At 52.3% G+C, this 15355-nt stretch overlaps 1 protein-coding gene across 3 annotated transcripts in view; it reads left to right on the top strand.

Moving 5' to 3' along the window:
• CD247 (CD247 molecule) overlaps positions 1-10556 on the top strand; it is a 77164-nt gene extending 66608 nt beyond the window's left edge. The window contains exons 2-9 of one of the 3 annotated variants that reach the window (XM_076000359.1): positions 1431-1534; positions 2705-2761; positions 3417-3497; positions 6459-6494; positions 7355-7411; positions 8237-8278; positions 9502-9587; positions 10147-10556. In XM_076000359.1, coding sequence (XP_075856474.1) covers positions 1431-1534; positions 2705-2761; positions 3417-3497; positions 6459-6494; positions 7355-7411; positions 8237-8278; positions 9502-9567 — 443 coding nt within the window. In that variant the 3' untranslated portion in view covers positions 9568-9587; positions 10147-10556. Of the gene's footprint in view, positions 1-1430; positions 1535-2704; positions 2762-3416; positions 3498-6458; positions 6495-7354; positions 7412-8236; positions 8279-9501 lie in introns of all 3 variants that reach the window. The other 2 variants (XM_012783865.3, XM_012783864.3) reach the window with 2 other exon arrangements.
• The last annotated feature ends 4799 nt before the right edge of the window (positions 10557-15355 follow it).

Raw genomic sequence — 15355 nt, 5'->3', positions numbered from 1 at the left:
GGTGCCTCAGTTTCCCTGTGTTGCCAGTAGGAGGATCTGACAGTGATTACACTTCAGGCAGTGTCTGGCACAGAGCAAACACTGATGAAAGGCAACGGTTTTCAATGTTTAACAGAAAAGGCAGCTGAAAGAGGGTAAATAACTTGCGTCAAGTCACACAGCTGGCAAGCCTATGACAGCACTCAAGCCATACAACGTCCACTCCTCTGCCCTGGCACAGGCCCGCAGGCGGCCACCAGGGGGCGCCCTGGCCCCGGGAGACACCGACGCTGGCCGAGCTGCCTTGGAGCCTCTGCTCTCCTGGTGGCCAGGCAGGGGAGGAGCAAGATTGATATTAAACCCCTGTTTTACAGATTGAGTTGCTGCACACCTCCCTAGTAGGAAATACAGTCAAGACTAAAATCTGCACCTCCTCGCTCACAGTGCAGTGATCTTTCGAATAAAAATGCTTTTATTTAACCGGAATATTTGCTGTACCCGGTTCCCCAACCCATTTTACCCCAATGCCAAGGCCTGGGCCAACTAAATGTGCGTTAACTACAGTTTGACAAAGGTTAAAATGGCCGTAGGGGTTAGGAGCCCCCTGGAAATTTGGGGTGGGAGAGAATAAACAGGGGGGAACTCCGAGCTGCATTTTGTAGGATGCATTCAATTTTAACAGAGGGCAGGGCTGCAGGGAGAGAAAAGGGAGGGAACAATGCATGCAAAAGCTCCGTGCTAACTGTCTGGGAGAGGAGCCAGATGAGACTGAGGCCACCAAGCAAGGACTGGTGGGCAGGGAGATGCCAGGCCCAGGAGGGGATGGGATCACCTCTGTGCCTTGCCCAGAGACCCTTTGGTGCTGGGGAGGGAAGCCAAGCACCAGACCCCACTGCCCGGTGTAGGACAGTGCCCGGCGCTGAGGAAGCAGAGAGTCTGGGGGGAAAGTTAACCCAAATTCTCACTGTCCTAATTACTAGTTAGATGGTACCGCCACGTCTCTGAGCCCCGCCCTTGCCAGCCCCCCAGGGCCCTGTTCTCTCCCTGTGGGAGGGCCTTAGGAGCTGCACACCCTAGTGCAGGTGGTGCCATTCATCCAGACCTGGGCATCTGCCCGAGGCTTCCAGAGTTCCCGGTTCACACAGGGGCTCACACGCAGCGGGGCTCCCATGCCCCTGGAGCACAGGGGCCCTGTGCACAGAGGTTAGGGGACAGCTTCACCTGCCCATCTCCTCTAGGCTCTGCGACCCCACCAGGTGCCATGTCTGCCTTGGGACAGGCTAGGTTTTTCTAGGAGCTAGTCGAGGTGGGAGGGAGGAAGGTTGTGATCAGGCTGAAGTATAGGGATTGGGTCTAGCCTCATTGTCATGATTCCTTTGGCCATCTTGGGGTGGTGGGGACATGTTCTTGTCACCCTGGGCCTGGCTGACCAGCTTTGTCTCTTCGTGCAGAGGCACAGAGCTTCGGCCTGCTGGATCCCAAACTCTGCTACCTGCTGGACGGAATCCTCTTCATCTACGGCGTGGTTATCACTGCTCTGTTCCTGAGAGCAAAGGTGGGTGCCCCAGGGCTCTGGGAGGAGGAAGCTCAGAGCGGCCTTGGTCTCAGAAAGTTGCAGGCTGGGGTGGTACCTGGGGCTTAGTATTCAGGGGCAAAGCAGGGACTGGCCAAGTATCGGGCAGGCTGAGGAGGCGATGGGGGTGCCTGCGTGGCTGAGCCTCACGGTCCGTGAGAGGGAGGCCGGGTGCGGGGAGTCTCGGTGAGGAGACGCACAAAGACGAGCCATCCCATCAGAGTGGCCCAGGATACTGCTGGCAAGAAAGGGGCTTACATGCAGGCAATTAAGAGCAGGGAAGTGGGGGACCTGTGGCCTTTTCCCAGGTCCTGCTGTTCAACTGCTCACGTGGGCCTTTCTCTTGAAACCTCAGTTTCCCCACCTGTAAATGGGAGAGTCAGCCCAGAGCACCGGTTTTCACCGGTGGCTTGCAGACCCCGCATTTCTTGGAGGGGCTGGGCATGGTGTGGACCGAGGGTGTGGGAGGGCTTAGGGGGAGGTTCCAGTTCCTGTCTTCCTTGAGCGACCCCCAGCCCATTTCTCTATTGAATTTTAAACTTCGGCATAAGATTTTATTTTAAAAACAGAATCTTACTGACTTTTTAAAGTTTAAAAACGCTGCCTACATGATTGCTAAGGTTGTTTCCAATACTCTGACTCTGTAAGACCTTGCAGCTTCTCTCTGCTGAGGCGGCGTGGACTGAACACAGCGGGGATGTGTAACCTTCGAGCCGATGCTCAGGGCACGAAGCGCGCGAGTCTCCCGGGCCCGGGTGTCGCCGGGCCACAGCAGAGGGCGGGGCGAGCGGTGCACAGAAAGTACCCTGCCCCCGGGGTCAAGATAGGAGGCAGGACCTCGTGCAGCTGCCGTCCTGGAGAGTCCCCGGGCTCCTGGGAGCGCGCGCGCGGCCGCGAGCCCTGCGCCTCTGCGCACGCGCAAGGGCGCTTGCCCGGACAGTCAGCTCCCGCCGGCCCGGGGCCCGCCTTGTGGATGCGCCTGTCCAGGGGGGCCAGAGAAAAGACAGTTGCGCTCAGAAAAGGGGCTGCCACGCCCCTGGCCGCTGCGAGGGCTCGGCCCTTGCGGGTGGAGCGGGAGCTGATTGCTGTCGAGGCCGGGAGCGGGGCTGTCCCGCGCGCGGGGCAGTAACGCTGTGCTCCCGTGTGTTCCAGTTCGGCAGGAGCGCGGCCGTCCCCGAGCACCTGCAGGGCCAGAACCAGCTCTACAACGTAAGTCAGCCTTTCCCGAGACCCGCGCGCGCGGGAGGCGGGGACGGTCCTCTCCCGGGACGCGGGGAGCACGCCGGCCGGAGTCCCCGTCGTGGGTCTGCGCCTCACCTATCAGCCCTCGACCTGGCGGCAACTTGTTTCAGCTCAGTTCTCTAACCCGCACAAATAGTGATTGTACCTGCCTGGTGGGGGTGCCCCGAGGATCCCTCGTGCTTCCCTGCACCACCTGCCACTAATGGGCCCCCCGGCCACCAGCAATGTGCCGAGGGCTGGAGGGCGGGGAAGGAATGTCTCAGAATCACCCCTGTGCAACGATGAGGCTGTGGCCGAATCCATGACCCTCTCTGAGCCTCAGCTGCTTTATTTGCTCTGTCGTTACTTCTCCCATTAGACTGACCCGCTTACAGTAAGAAAAGCACCTCGAGATCCCATCCACCGTTATGGTGATCCACCGTTACGGTGACCGGTGTTCTTTGAGACGCCCTCTGAGATGATGGTATCCGGGTGGACCGGTCACCACCCCCTCCTCAGTCCCTGCCCCTTTTGTGAGAGCCACCAGGGAGAGAGAAACCAGAGACACCAAACTCCCCTGTCCAGCTGGGCCCATCCTCTTGAGGTTCCTTTCCTGTGCCTGACATTGTCCTGTCTTTTTTAGGAGCTCAATCTAGGACGAAGAGAGGAGTACGACATTTTGGATAAGAGACGGGGCCAGGACCCTGAAATGGGAGGGAAGCAGGTAGGGAATGCACCCCACCCCCTGCCTCTGTGTGTTGCGTGTGTAGGGGTGGGGTGGGGGGATCGTCTCAGTACCTGCACACTCTGCAACCACACTCCACCCTAACCTGTGGGGCTGGGGCAAGAGGACAGGTGGAGACCCTCGGGCTGCAGTCCTCTCTTCCTACCTCCTTGGTTCCATTCAGGATCTTGAGGGCTTTCATGCCTGAAAATGGACCCCTCCTCACGTCTCAGCTCCACCCACCTTCCCTAAAAGTGCTCCTTGGCCACCCTGAGATGCACGCTGGTGGCACCATCTGCCCAAGGAGAACAGACCCGGTGCAGAAGGGGCCCAAGACCACTGGGCAGGGAGTTCTGGGTCCTGGGGACCCCTGCAGAGCATGGTCAGGGTATGGGCTCTGGGGCTCTTTCCCCCTGTGTTTTCCTATAGTAGTTTTACAGCTTCAAGACTGATGTTTAGTGGGCGGGTGTGGTGGCACACACCTGTAGTCCCAGCTACTTGGGAGGCTAGGCAGGAGGATCGCTTGAGCCCAGGAGTTTGAGGTTGCAGTGAGCTATGATGATGTCATTGTACTCCAGTCAGGGAAACAGAGCGAGATCCTGTCTCAAAAACAAAAACAAACAAAAAACTTATGTTTAAATCTTTATAATCAATTTTGAGCTGATTTTTATATATGGTATGAGATAAGCGTCCAATTTCATTCTCTTGCATATGTATATCCAGTTGTCTCAACACTATTTATTGAAGACTGTCCATTTCCCATTGCATATTCTTGGTACCTTTGTCAAAGATAAACTGACTGTAGGTAAGGAAATCTTTTCCTCTCTATTCTATTCCATTGGTCAATTTGTCTATTTTTATGCTTTTACCATTCTGTTTGAATTACTATTACTTTGTAGTATAGTTTGAAATCAGGTAGTGTGATGCCTCCAGCTTTGTTCTTTTTACTCATGATTGCCTTGCCTATTTTTTTTTTGGAAAGGTCCATATGAATTTGAGCATTTTTTCTATATCTATGAGAAATGACCTTGGAATTTTGATGGGGATTGCATTGAATCTATAGATTACTTTGGGTAGTATGGACATTTTAACAATATTAATTCTTCTAATTCATGAACATGGGATATCTTTCCATTTATTTGTGTCATCTTCAATTTCTTTCATTATATAGTTTTTGGTATACAGGTCTTTTATCTCTTTGGCTAAATTTATTCCTAAGTATTTTATTTATTTATTTATTTTTGTAGCTCTTATGAGATTGTTTTCTTGGTTTTTTTGAGAAAGTTTGTTGTAGAAAAATGCTACTGATTTTTGTGTGATTTTGCATACTGCAACTATATTGAATTCCTTTATCAGTTCTGAAAGTTTTTTTTTTTTTATGGAATTTTCAGGGATATCCATGTATAAGATCATGTCATCTGCAAACAGGGACAGTTTAACTTCTTTCTTTCTGATTTGGATACCTTTCTTTCCTTCTTCTGCCTAATTGATCTGGCTAAGACCTCCAGTACAATATTAAACAGAATTGGGGAGAGTGGGCATCCTTGTCTTGTTTTAGATTTTAGAAGAAAAGCTTTTAACTGTTCCCTGTTGAGTATATTAGCTGTGGTTTTGTCATCTATGACCTTTATTGTGTTGAAGTAACGATACATTCCTTCTAGGCTGGGCGCAGTGGCTCACGCCTGTAATCCTAGCACTCTGGGAGGCTGAGATGGGAGCATCCTTTGAGCTCAGGAGTTCGAGACCAGCCTGAGCAAGAGTGAGACCCCGTCTCTATTAAAAATAAAAAGAAATTAATTGTTCAACTAAAAATATATAGAAAAAATTAGCCAGGCATGGTGGCGCATGCCTGTAGTCCCAGCTACTCGGGAGGCTGAGGCAGGAGGATCGCTTGAGCCCAGGAGTTTGAGGTTACTGTGAGCTAGGCTGATGCCACAGTACTCTAGCTCAGGCAACAGAGTGAGACTCTGACTAAAAAAATAAATAAATAAATAAATACATTCCTTCTATACCTAATGTATGGAGAGTTTTTATCATGAAAGGATGTTGAATTTTGTCAAGTGCTTTTTCTGCATCTAGCGAAATGATAATATGATTTTTGTCATTCATTGTGTTAATGTGATATATCACATTTATTGATTTGTGTATGCGAAACCATCCTTGCACCCAGAGATAAATCTCACTTGATCATGGTAAATGATCCTTTTAAAGTGTCATTGAACTTGGTTTGTTAGGGTCCTCTTAAGAACAGGGCTCAGGGCCGGGCGCGGTGGCTCACGCCTGTAATCCTAGCCCTCTGGGAGGCCGAGGTGGGCGGATTGCTCGAGGTCAGGAGTTTGAAACCATCCTGAGCAAGAGCAAGACCCCGTCTTCACTATAAATAGAAATAAATTAATTGGCCAACTAATATATATAGAAAAAAATTAGCCGGGCATGGTGGCACATGCCTGTAGTCCCAGCTACTCGGGAGGCTGAGGCAGCAGGATTGCTTGAGCCCAGGAGATTGAGGTTGCTGTGAGCTAGGCTGACGCCATGGCACTCACTCTAGCCTGGGCAACAAAGTGAGACTCTGTCTCAAAAAAAAAAAAAAAAAAAAAAAAAAAAGAACAGGGCTCAGGACAAAGGCTGGGGCTGCCTCAGTTTAAGGGCAGTACTGTCTGATGCTGCCAGCGGCCCTCAATGTTTCTGGTCACACGTGTCCATTAGCCCCCGTCCAGGCCCTCTGAGCCCTGTGCATGTAACCAGGTGTGGGCCATGGAGTGCTGAGCCCTGTGCATGGAACCAGGTGTGGGCCATGGAGTGCTGCGGCCCGATGGTGGCCTGCTCAGGCTGGGCGCACAGGCAGGAGGGAGGCAGGGGCAGGCCTGGGGTGAGGATGGGGGCAGGGTGGGGTTCACTGCACTCTCCCGGCCTGGGTTCACCTTTTTTCGCCCTTAATTGCTTCCCCTTTGTCTTTCCTAGCAGAGGAAGAGGACTCCGCAGGAAGGCCTGTACAATGTGAGTAGGGGAGCTTTCGCATTTGACTTTGGGAAGTGGGAGGGAAGGGCTGAGGAGGGCTCTGGATGATGGCGTTTCTCCATACTCCGCCATCTTTGTCCAGCCCCTCCCTTCCCTGGGTCAAGCAATGTCTCACCTGTTTGCTGCCTGCAAAGTAGCACCTGCTTCTAGAACGGCCCCTTAGCTGAAAAGTGACAAGTTTCCCCCATTCCTTCCCTTCCCCCTAAGCCTGCTGCCGGCGTTCCCAGGTTGGTCAGCCTGGGGTGCAGGGGACACAGCGAGGTCAAGCTGGCAGGCCCCTCGGAGGGCCCCCTGGTCCCAAGTGCTGAGGTTCTGAGTGTCTCCTCTGATTGGAAGGTCAACCTCACCATCGTGGGCGTGAACTTGACCGTGGCTTTTGATCTGGGTCTGCCACGAGGGAGCCCCTGCAGGTGGTGGCCTGCTTTAAAGGGAGCCACCCCCGACCCTCCTGGGCAGAGGGGGGCTGCGTCCAGGCCCTGGTGTTGGTGTGTGAAGGGACAACCTGCTCAAATAAATGACTCTGGGGGCCCCAGGTGAGCCCTCGTGTTGTCCAGTACCTGAGTCTTTGTCTAGGACGCCCCATCCAGTCTTTTTGAGCCTTACCTGAGCTTCTTAGCTCGGGACAGAGGGCCGGCAGCTTAGAGGAGATTCCAAGGGGCTAAGGACGAGGAGGGTGGGCTAGAGCTGGTGTGGGCAGGGAAGTTTGCGTGAATTAGGTTTGGAGTCTTGATTGTGGGAGCTTCCTGCCAACTTGGGGATCCAGAGGCTCCCTCTTGCGGGCCCCACGGTCTGCTGCATTCGGTAGTAAAATCAGCGTCTCACGCCCTCTCCTTCCCCAGGCGCTGCAGAAAGACAAGATGGCAGAGGCCTACAGCGAGATTAGGGTAAAAGGCGAGGTAAGTGTGGCTCTTCCTTCATTCCCAAGGGGGTCCCTCATGGTCTTCCGACACCCCGCTGCAGCCCTGCTCCCCCCCCCCTTCATCCCACCTGCAGACGCCAGTGCGGCGGCCTACAGAGGCGGAGGTGATCCCAGCTCTCACCTGGGTGGACAGCGCCTAAGAAACTAAGGAAGGGCGGAGCCTCTTTCAGGATTGAAAACCAAATCTAGATTCTCTGATTGCCCAAGCTGTGCAAAATGAAACGTGGGGCCCCTTGTTCACAAATGATTAAGGATTTCAATATAGCGAGAGCGAAACATCGAACCCTTCTAAGCAGGGGCCCTGTGTGGTTTTATTTAATTCCCACAACAACCGGATGAGAAACACATGCCCTTTAAGGCAAAAGGAAGTTAAGTAACTTACAACCCAAGGTTACACAGCAAGGTTACACAGCAGGGGAGCCAGGATTTGAACCGACTCAGTGTCAGAGCTCCTAACTGCTCCTGATGGCATTGCCAGTCCCGGTGAGCGTGGGTGACTAGCCAGGGACGGGAAGAGCTGCAGGGAAGCACATTTATTCCAAGCAGTGAAACAAGGCAGCCAGACCCCGGGCGGCCAGATCCCAGGCATTTGACGTTTGTGAGGATCTGAACGGGGCAGAGCACAGCCGGGCGTCAGAGCCAGCCCTCGCAGAGGGGAAGGTCTGACGGGCCTGAGGACCCTTCCCTCCGGGGGCAGGGTGCTGCTGGGAGACACCTCTGGCTTTCTGGGGACCCTCAGGCAGAAACGCCACTGCTGACTGCCTGCCTGCCTTTGTAATCCTGTTCTCTTTCACTCCTGAAGAACCAGCGGCGAAGAGGCAAGGGGCACGACGTCCTGTACCAGGTACGAGCGGCTGTGCTCCTTCTGGTGGTGGCGTGGGGGGGGGGGGCGTCTGACAGGGGCAAGATCAAGGCTTCCCCTTTTTGTTTGCGGTGGCACCTGCTCTGGCCAACAGCTGGGCAGGGGAAGCGCAGGGCACCCACTCAGGCCGGTGGTGACCCCTCGACCAGTAAATCCCCAGAGCAGGGCTGGGACTCGGCCATTCCAGCACACTGCCTGGCTCCAGCCGGGGGTGGGGGGATGTGTGTGGCGGGGTGGCAGCCACCATGCCCTCTGCGCAGGGGTGCACAGTCTCCCCGAAGGTGCACCTGCAGGCAAAGGACGCACACAAGTGATTCCTGCCTCCTGGCCCACTGCCCCTGCCCTTGCAGAAACCCGGCACTGCCTGTATCCTTAGTAAGATGAGAGGGTGGGTGGGAAGATTGAAGAAAAAAGACAACTTCAGAAAGAAAATGTTATTGTAGTCAGGTGTCTGGTTTATGCAAATCAGTGCAAATGATTATGCAAAGTAAGCAGAGTCAACCTACTTCTGTAAAGCATGGTCCCCAGCGGCCCTCTCTCCCCGCCTGGCTCCCCCAGCTGCTCACAGCCCGCTCTTCTGACTCCAGGATGCCGAGCTTGGCTGAGTTCAGAGTGGTGCCAGAAGGGCCCCAGAAACGTGCCCGTGCGTGGCTGCTGTTGAGTCATGCCCTTCCTGGCCCCTGGACCAGGGGGAGAGGCGTTCCATTGAGGCTGGGACCAGCCTTGCCTGCCTGTGCCCTGACAAAGAACATACTGGATTAGCTGGGCCCGGGGAGGAGGTGCGCAGAGGAGGGCTGAGGCCAAGGAGCCCCCGCTCGCTACCTGTGCCAAGTCCAGGCCTCGTGTAGGCCTAGGTACCAGGGACAGCAGATTCTCTGGGCCGGGCCTGGCCCTCCCCCTGATTCCAGCTCCGTATTCAGGTGGGAGACCCTCCTTCCTCTCTGGTCCCACAGGAAGTTGGCGGGGCCCACGCGCTGGAGGGCAGGGCACTGGGGAAGCTGGGGAGAGGGGCGAGAATTTAGCTGGAAAGGAGTTGTCACAAGGCCACTCCTGGCAGCCCCATGTCTCCTGCAGCCCTCTTACCCTGGGCCCCCCGGCGGGGTGAGGCGGTTCTTCCTGGGCCGGGCGGGAGTCACACCTGCTGGGCGCTGGGTTGGCCCCTGCCCGGCAGCCTCCTGACCCACTCTTCTGATCTTTGTCCACAGGGGCTCAGCACGGCCACCAAGGACACCTATGACGCCCTCCACATGCAGGCCCTGCCCCCTCGCTAACAGGCCAGCCCTGCGGACGCCCAGACCGTGAGACACAGGATAGAGCATGTACAGCCCACTTCTCCCGCATTTCTCGGCCACCCAAGTATTCCTGTCTGTGACTAGGATGCCTTGGTCATATCTGATTCTAAGCCGTCACACCCCGAACCTCGTCCCTGGACTGTTTAGGGGAGTGTGCCCCCCGGTGACAGCCCTGGTCTGGGGCCTTCTGGTTTGCTGGTGACCAGGGGCAGAGCCCTCCCCCCGCGGCCCCGCGCGCCCCCTCTCGCGGCGGCGGTGCGGAGTCTGCGTTTTGTAAAGTCCCCGGCAGAGCCCCAGGCGCCGGCACTCGTCCCCGTGTCTGTATCGTTCCGCCAGTGTTTGAGTGGCTTTGCTCCTGCTGTAAATTTGGTTTCTGTTGTCTGCTTTCCCCTCCCTTCAAGGCCACTTGTAACGGGGCTGTGTCGCGCCTGCCTGGGGAAGGGCTGGGCACCGGGGTGGGGGCCTGGGCAGTGTGCCGGGGGGCGGCGTGGGGAAGGTAGGGGCAGGGAGAGGCAGGGAGGGTCAGCGGGGCCGCCCTCCCTCAGGCCTACACTCCGCATGCACACGCGTGTGCCGGGCGCCGCGGGACCGGACGGTGACAACACGGAGCCCGAGCTGTGCACAAAGTGGTGCGAAGAACAGCGTCATTACACAGGATGGACAGCGCGCGGGGGAGCAGAAGGAAGGGAGCACGGCCGCGTTCCTCCCCGGCTCCTGGCTCACCTCCGCGTGCCGGGAGCGAATGAGAAACCCGTCATCGCGAGGGAAGAGCCGGCACCCGGGACCTGTCGGGATCCCAGGGGACTCGGGCTCGGCGGGAAAAACCTCAGTCCGCGCAACCAGAACCTGGCTGTGTAATTAAAGGGCACATGACCACGGAAGGAAAACCCTCTCTGCTCTACCTGGTTTTAATTTAAACTGGCTTGCCTTACTATTTTGCATAATAAAGGCTTCAGTGGAAAAAAAAACGCTGCTTTAAGCTTTATTTTTCACAGCGGTCAAGCCTGTGCTGACAGTTTAGGAAATCAGCAGGTCGCCCTAGGAGGAGGGCGCTGCAGAGCTGCTGGATTCTGGGGGAGAACAGGACGGAGGGCGCAGGTGCACCGAGCGCCCAGCATGCTGCCTGGGGTGGCCACACGCCGTGCCAGGTGAGCGCGGCAGCCAGGCTGGGTGGCTTTGCCTCGGATAGCGAGAGCAGGGCTGGGGGACAGGATGTGCTGGGCTCCCCGGCCTTACAACAGCAGCGGGGAGGCCTCGAGAAGGGCGCCCAGCTTGAGGAGTGCAGGAGAACCAGCAGCAAGAGGCACCCATGAGCAGAGGGTGTCCCGGGTCACCCAGGCAGCTCATGCCACTGCGCAAAATGCATCAGTCCATAGGGTCTGGGGTAAAGGCAGAGGACAACAGAGCTCTTTTGGGTTAGTTTCTCTCATGAAAGGTGGCCCTGTCCCCAGCAGTACTTCCACTAACTACAGTGGCTATGTATAAGGCCCCAACGCATTAAGCATACCAATTAATAGTTAATAAAGATTTTTTTTTTCAAAATAGAAATCTAAGACCATGACTGTTAAAAGCACTTGAAAATTTGGAATTCCAACAGGAGCAATGCCTACCACTGCCAGGCACGTGTAACAATTCACAGGCAACTAAGCAGAGGAGGCATTTGATTTGCAACTAACTTGTCCTCGGAAAAATTCTGCTACTCACTGGGATTTTAAAACTGAAGTCTAACTCATCTGTTAGTGAAAGTGAGTGAGCCTCATATTAGGGCTGGCACTAGGCCTGGTTTCAAGGTCAGCTAAGTTACATACAGGCCGTGTGACCTGGATGGCTGCTCTCGTATTGAAAATAAGAGAGCCTGACCTAATTCTGTCAAGAATGTGTCTCAAGAGGCGAGGGGGGAAGCTGGCAGTGAGCTGCAGTGCTGGTGCTAACCTGGTGTGGGGCTGGTGTGGGGCATTTCAGGCTCTATGCGTGACAGCTGCGCAGACAACAAGCTGGGCAGAGCCGAGTGGACGGGCTTGCAGAAGCAGGACTGAGAAACCGAGTTCTTGAGAGAGTGAGGTACTGGATTCAAGGTGAGAGAGGCTACCCCTGAAATCTCCAGGATTCCTGACCTTCCTGAGGTCTGGCAGTGCCCTCTCCAAAGCATGAGTGTATTCCCTCCATCCCAAGACACTGTCGATTGTAAGATAAGATACACCATCAAGTCATTTCAAGGGAAAAACACTCTGCTAAATTGTAAGATGTAGCTCTGTTTCGCTTGCTAAAATGTGAAGATGTGTCTCAGAATCAAGGAAATATGGAATTTCACTTGTACTGAGGAACCAAAACATATATAAAGATTCACCTCTCAATATTTTCAAAAGTACATCACTTCAATGTCACTAAAATCAGAGGTAGGATGTGGGTATTTCTGATCACTTTTCTTCTTAAGAGTACAATTCAAGGTTATTCTTGGAAGACTCAAGGTTCTTGGTTTATAAGATTCCTGCGAACAGAGCAATACTTAAAACACCAAAGCCAGGCATGGCAGGGGAAAAAAGGGCACATGACAAATTTAGGCCAAGAGGACAACTCCAGAGGTGATTTAAAGCCTTGTCATTCGGCCAACTGTTTAGCTGTAGGCCTCATTCCGTCCATGAATAACTTGTGATGTGTTTTGGTGGCTTGGTGCTGGACATTTCAGTTGTTGATCAATAACTACTTTTGTGAACCCCTGACAGTTCCTAGTACAGATGTCCTATAACTTCAACCCCTAGTCTTTGGAGACAGAAAAGGCTCTCCAAAGAGAAAAGAGTAAGGGCAGATACTACCCACATTAGCTCTGTATATATTATCCCTGGAAGTGGGTTAGAATGTAACCACCTTTTAAAAAAGGATCATAGGGCAACAGAATCTAATCAGTAGTTTATCCTCCTTCCTTAGGATGTGACAAACCGGTTTTGCTTGCTAAAGTTTTTTTTGCTGTTAGTGAGCATGACACTGTCTCTACCAAATAGAGGATGTGTTAAAAACTTGAAATTATTTTAAGAAAATAGCTTTACAAATGTAACAGCGAGCCATAAATGTAAGAAGGGACGGGAAGGAAAGGAATGAGAAGTTCTTTGTCGCAGGAGCAGGGGAGAAGAGGACCCAGTGTTCTTTAACAAGCCGAGGCTTGTTCTCTGTGGGGAATTCATTTTAAAATGCAAAGTTTCCTTTTTACGAAATCAATGAATGGTATTATGACACTAAATGCTAAGTAGTACAATAAGCCAGAGGACGCGAAGTCGTGCACCCTCAAACAGGAGGACCAGATGCCAAGTTCAGGATTAGCTCCCTTCACAGGACTCCTAGGAGAATGAACGTTCAGGACTTGGAAAGAAATGCTAGAGGGACATGGCAGTTAAACAATAAATTCTGAAAAGTCGAGTTCAATCTCAGTTCTGCAGTCAAATGCGTAGTGAGCGGGAGCTTTGAAGAGCTCTCTCTCAGGATCAATCAAGGGCCCCAGGGTTTGATCACACAAGTGCTGGTGTCTGAATGAGACTACTGCGTCTCAACTCCGGCTCTAAACCACACCAAGGGGCGGGGGAGGGAGACAGCAGTCAGTGGCCACAGCTCCCTGCGGAGCACAGGAGGGTGCCCGACGGGCAGGAGCTTGCCCAGGGAGGGGAAGCACCAAGTGCTCAGGCGATTCGGGGGTTCCTGAGAGCATCTGCTAGTAAAAATAACCCGGAAGGCTTGCGGGGCAGTCTGAGAATAGTGTGCGTGAAGCATCCAGAATCCCAACACAGCAACTTCAAAGAAACTCAAACAGTATGAAAACACTTGGAAAATGGTTTAATGATGTTTTACAACAGAAATGAACTGTACAGTTACAGTAAGTTTAATATATATATAAAAATTACAGCAGACAAATGCATCTACACAAAATCTATCATTTCATTCTGATTCACTGTCACCTACACAATCTCTCCCAAGCCTACAGCCCCCTGCAGGCAGCCCCAGGAGGGGAATCACATAAAGGGCACTTTTAAAGAGACAGCACCGCTCATATTCCCCGCCACCTCCTCAGGCCTCAGGAGGTACCATCAGCTAATTCCCCAAAATGTAAAGTTGCTTGTGTTTCAGGTTTTTAAGACCAAGAAAACTTGTGTTTCCCAGGGGCACAGATAACAAGGTCCAGCACTTCAAGTTATCAGCTGATTCTTACAAATATTCCTATGGGGGAAATGGCTAAACAGGCGCTCTGGGGCAGTGAGGCTATACAATAGCCACCCAGATTGCAAAGTGATCTAAGGAGAAATGTAGAAGGACTCCCAATAAACTACCTAGGAATTGTCACTGCCTCATTAAAGCTGCTGGACAGTTTTGGAAAGAATCATTTACACCACATCTTAAATTTCCACAAAGAAGAACTCAAACTCACATTTTAAAGTACATAAAACAAAAAGTTCTGGGAGGCCAAGGGCTCAATTTCCCTTGTGTCCCTCCCTTGACAACAGTGGAAAAACACCCCTGAATTAATAATTAAAAAAAAAAAAGAAAGAAAGAAAGAAAAGAAAAGGTGAGAGAGTTAAGATATTTAAAGACAGAGAGAAAGAAAACATCTTTAGAAAAACACGATCACTGTCTCTTTAAAACAAAACAAAATCCCAACTGGGAACAATAATCAGGAATAGGCAATCCAAATTGACACCTGGCGGAAGATTATTATTGAATATTATGTACACTCAGAACTTTTTCATTTTCTTTTTTATTATGAACACCTAGGCAGTGAAAACTGTTATGTTAATACATACGTAGACACACCCAAAACATACAAAAATACTATTATTTCAAACTACTAAGAATAGGACAGTTCAATTTTCATGCTATGACTTTAAGAGCATTACACTGAAACAAACAAGAAGTTAAACGACATTTTTTTTAATATCCCAGAAATATACCAAAATATACATCTAAGCTTTGGAATTACTGAGGTTAGACTAATGCAAGTGCTGGGTAATCGTACTTAATACACAAGTCTAAGGTTCTGCAGGAAAGAAATTATCTTTGGTATCTGCATCAGGCTAATATTATTAACATTTGGATTTTGCTTTGGGATAGAGCTTGTATGACCCTAGAACCAAATACCCCCCTCCCCCAATCAACTGAGATTAAAAAGATCCATGTAAAAAGTTCCTTCATTTGCAATCCCCCCACCCCCCAAGTTAAAAAGTCACAGGCATCTACCTAGCACAAAAGGTTGTGAAATACAATGCATAGTTGCACAGTGGTGCTGCAAAAAGGAAACAAAACTACAATAAAGAGAAATGAAAAGCTTGATAATCTTTCTGCATGTTTTCTCACAAACAGGACAGCCACTTCCAAGCAGTTCCAGTAAAGGAAAAGAGAAAAAAGGCTCAGAAGGGCCCCCGGCGTGCATTCGCCCAGCCCCAGAGGTTAGAGCACCCAGCAGAGCAGCCAATCGTGCACCAGTGTCTTCGATCTCCCCCACTCTGTGGAGTCCTCGGCCAGCCCAGCAGTGGCTCCCACCCTCCCTAGTCCCTGTGCTGAGTCCCTGCGGTGCCCCTGGTTGTTGTAGGGTGGATTCCAGTGGTGACGGGTTTTGTCTTTTGCTTTGGAAAACCTGAATGCCAATTTGTTTCATGGCATGCTCACAGGTCGGCAAGGGCCAGAGCTACTGAGCACGCACCTGCGGAAAAGCCTGGAAGGTGGCGAGCAGCGCGCCTGCCCTTTCCGATCAGGCAGAGGCTCCCCTGCCCGGCCTCTCTCCTCCAAG

The sequence above is a fragment of the Microcebus murinus genome, chromosome 2 (assembly GCF_040939455.1).
Source record: "Microcebus murinus isolate Inina chromosome 2, M.murinus_Inina_mat1.0, whole genome shotgun sequence".
NCBI lineage: Eukaryota > Metazoa > Chordata > Mammalia > Primates > Cheirogaleidae > Microcebus > Microcebus murinus.
Note: the sequence above shows the minus strand (reverse complement) of the source record. Positions and strands in the feature narration are given on the sequence as shown.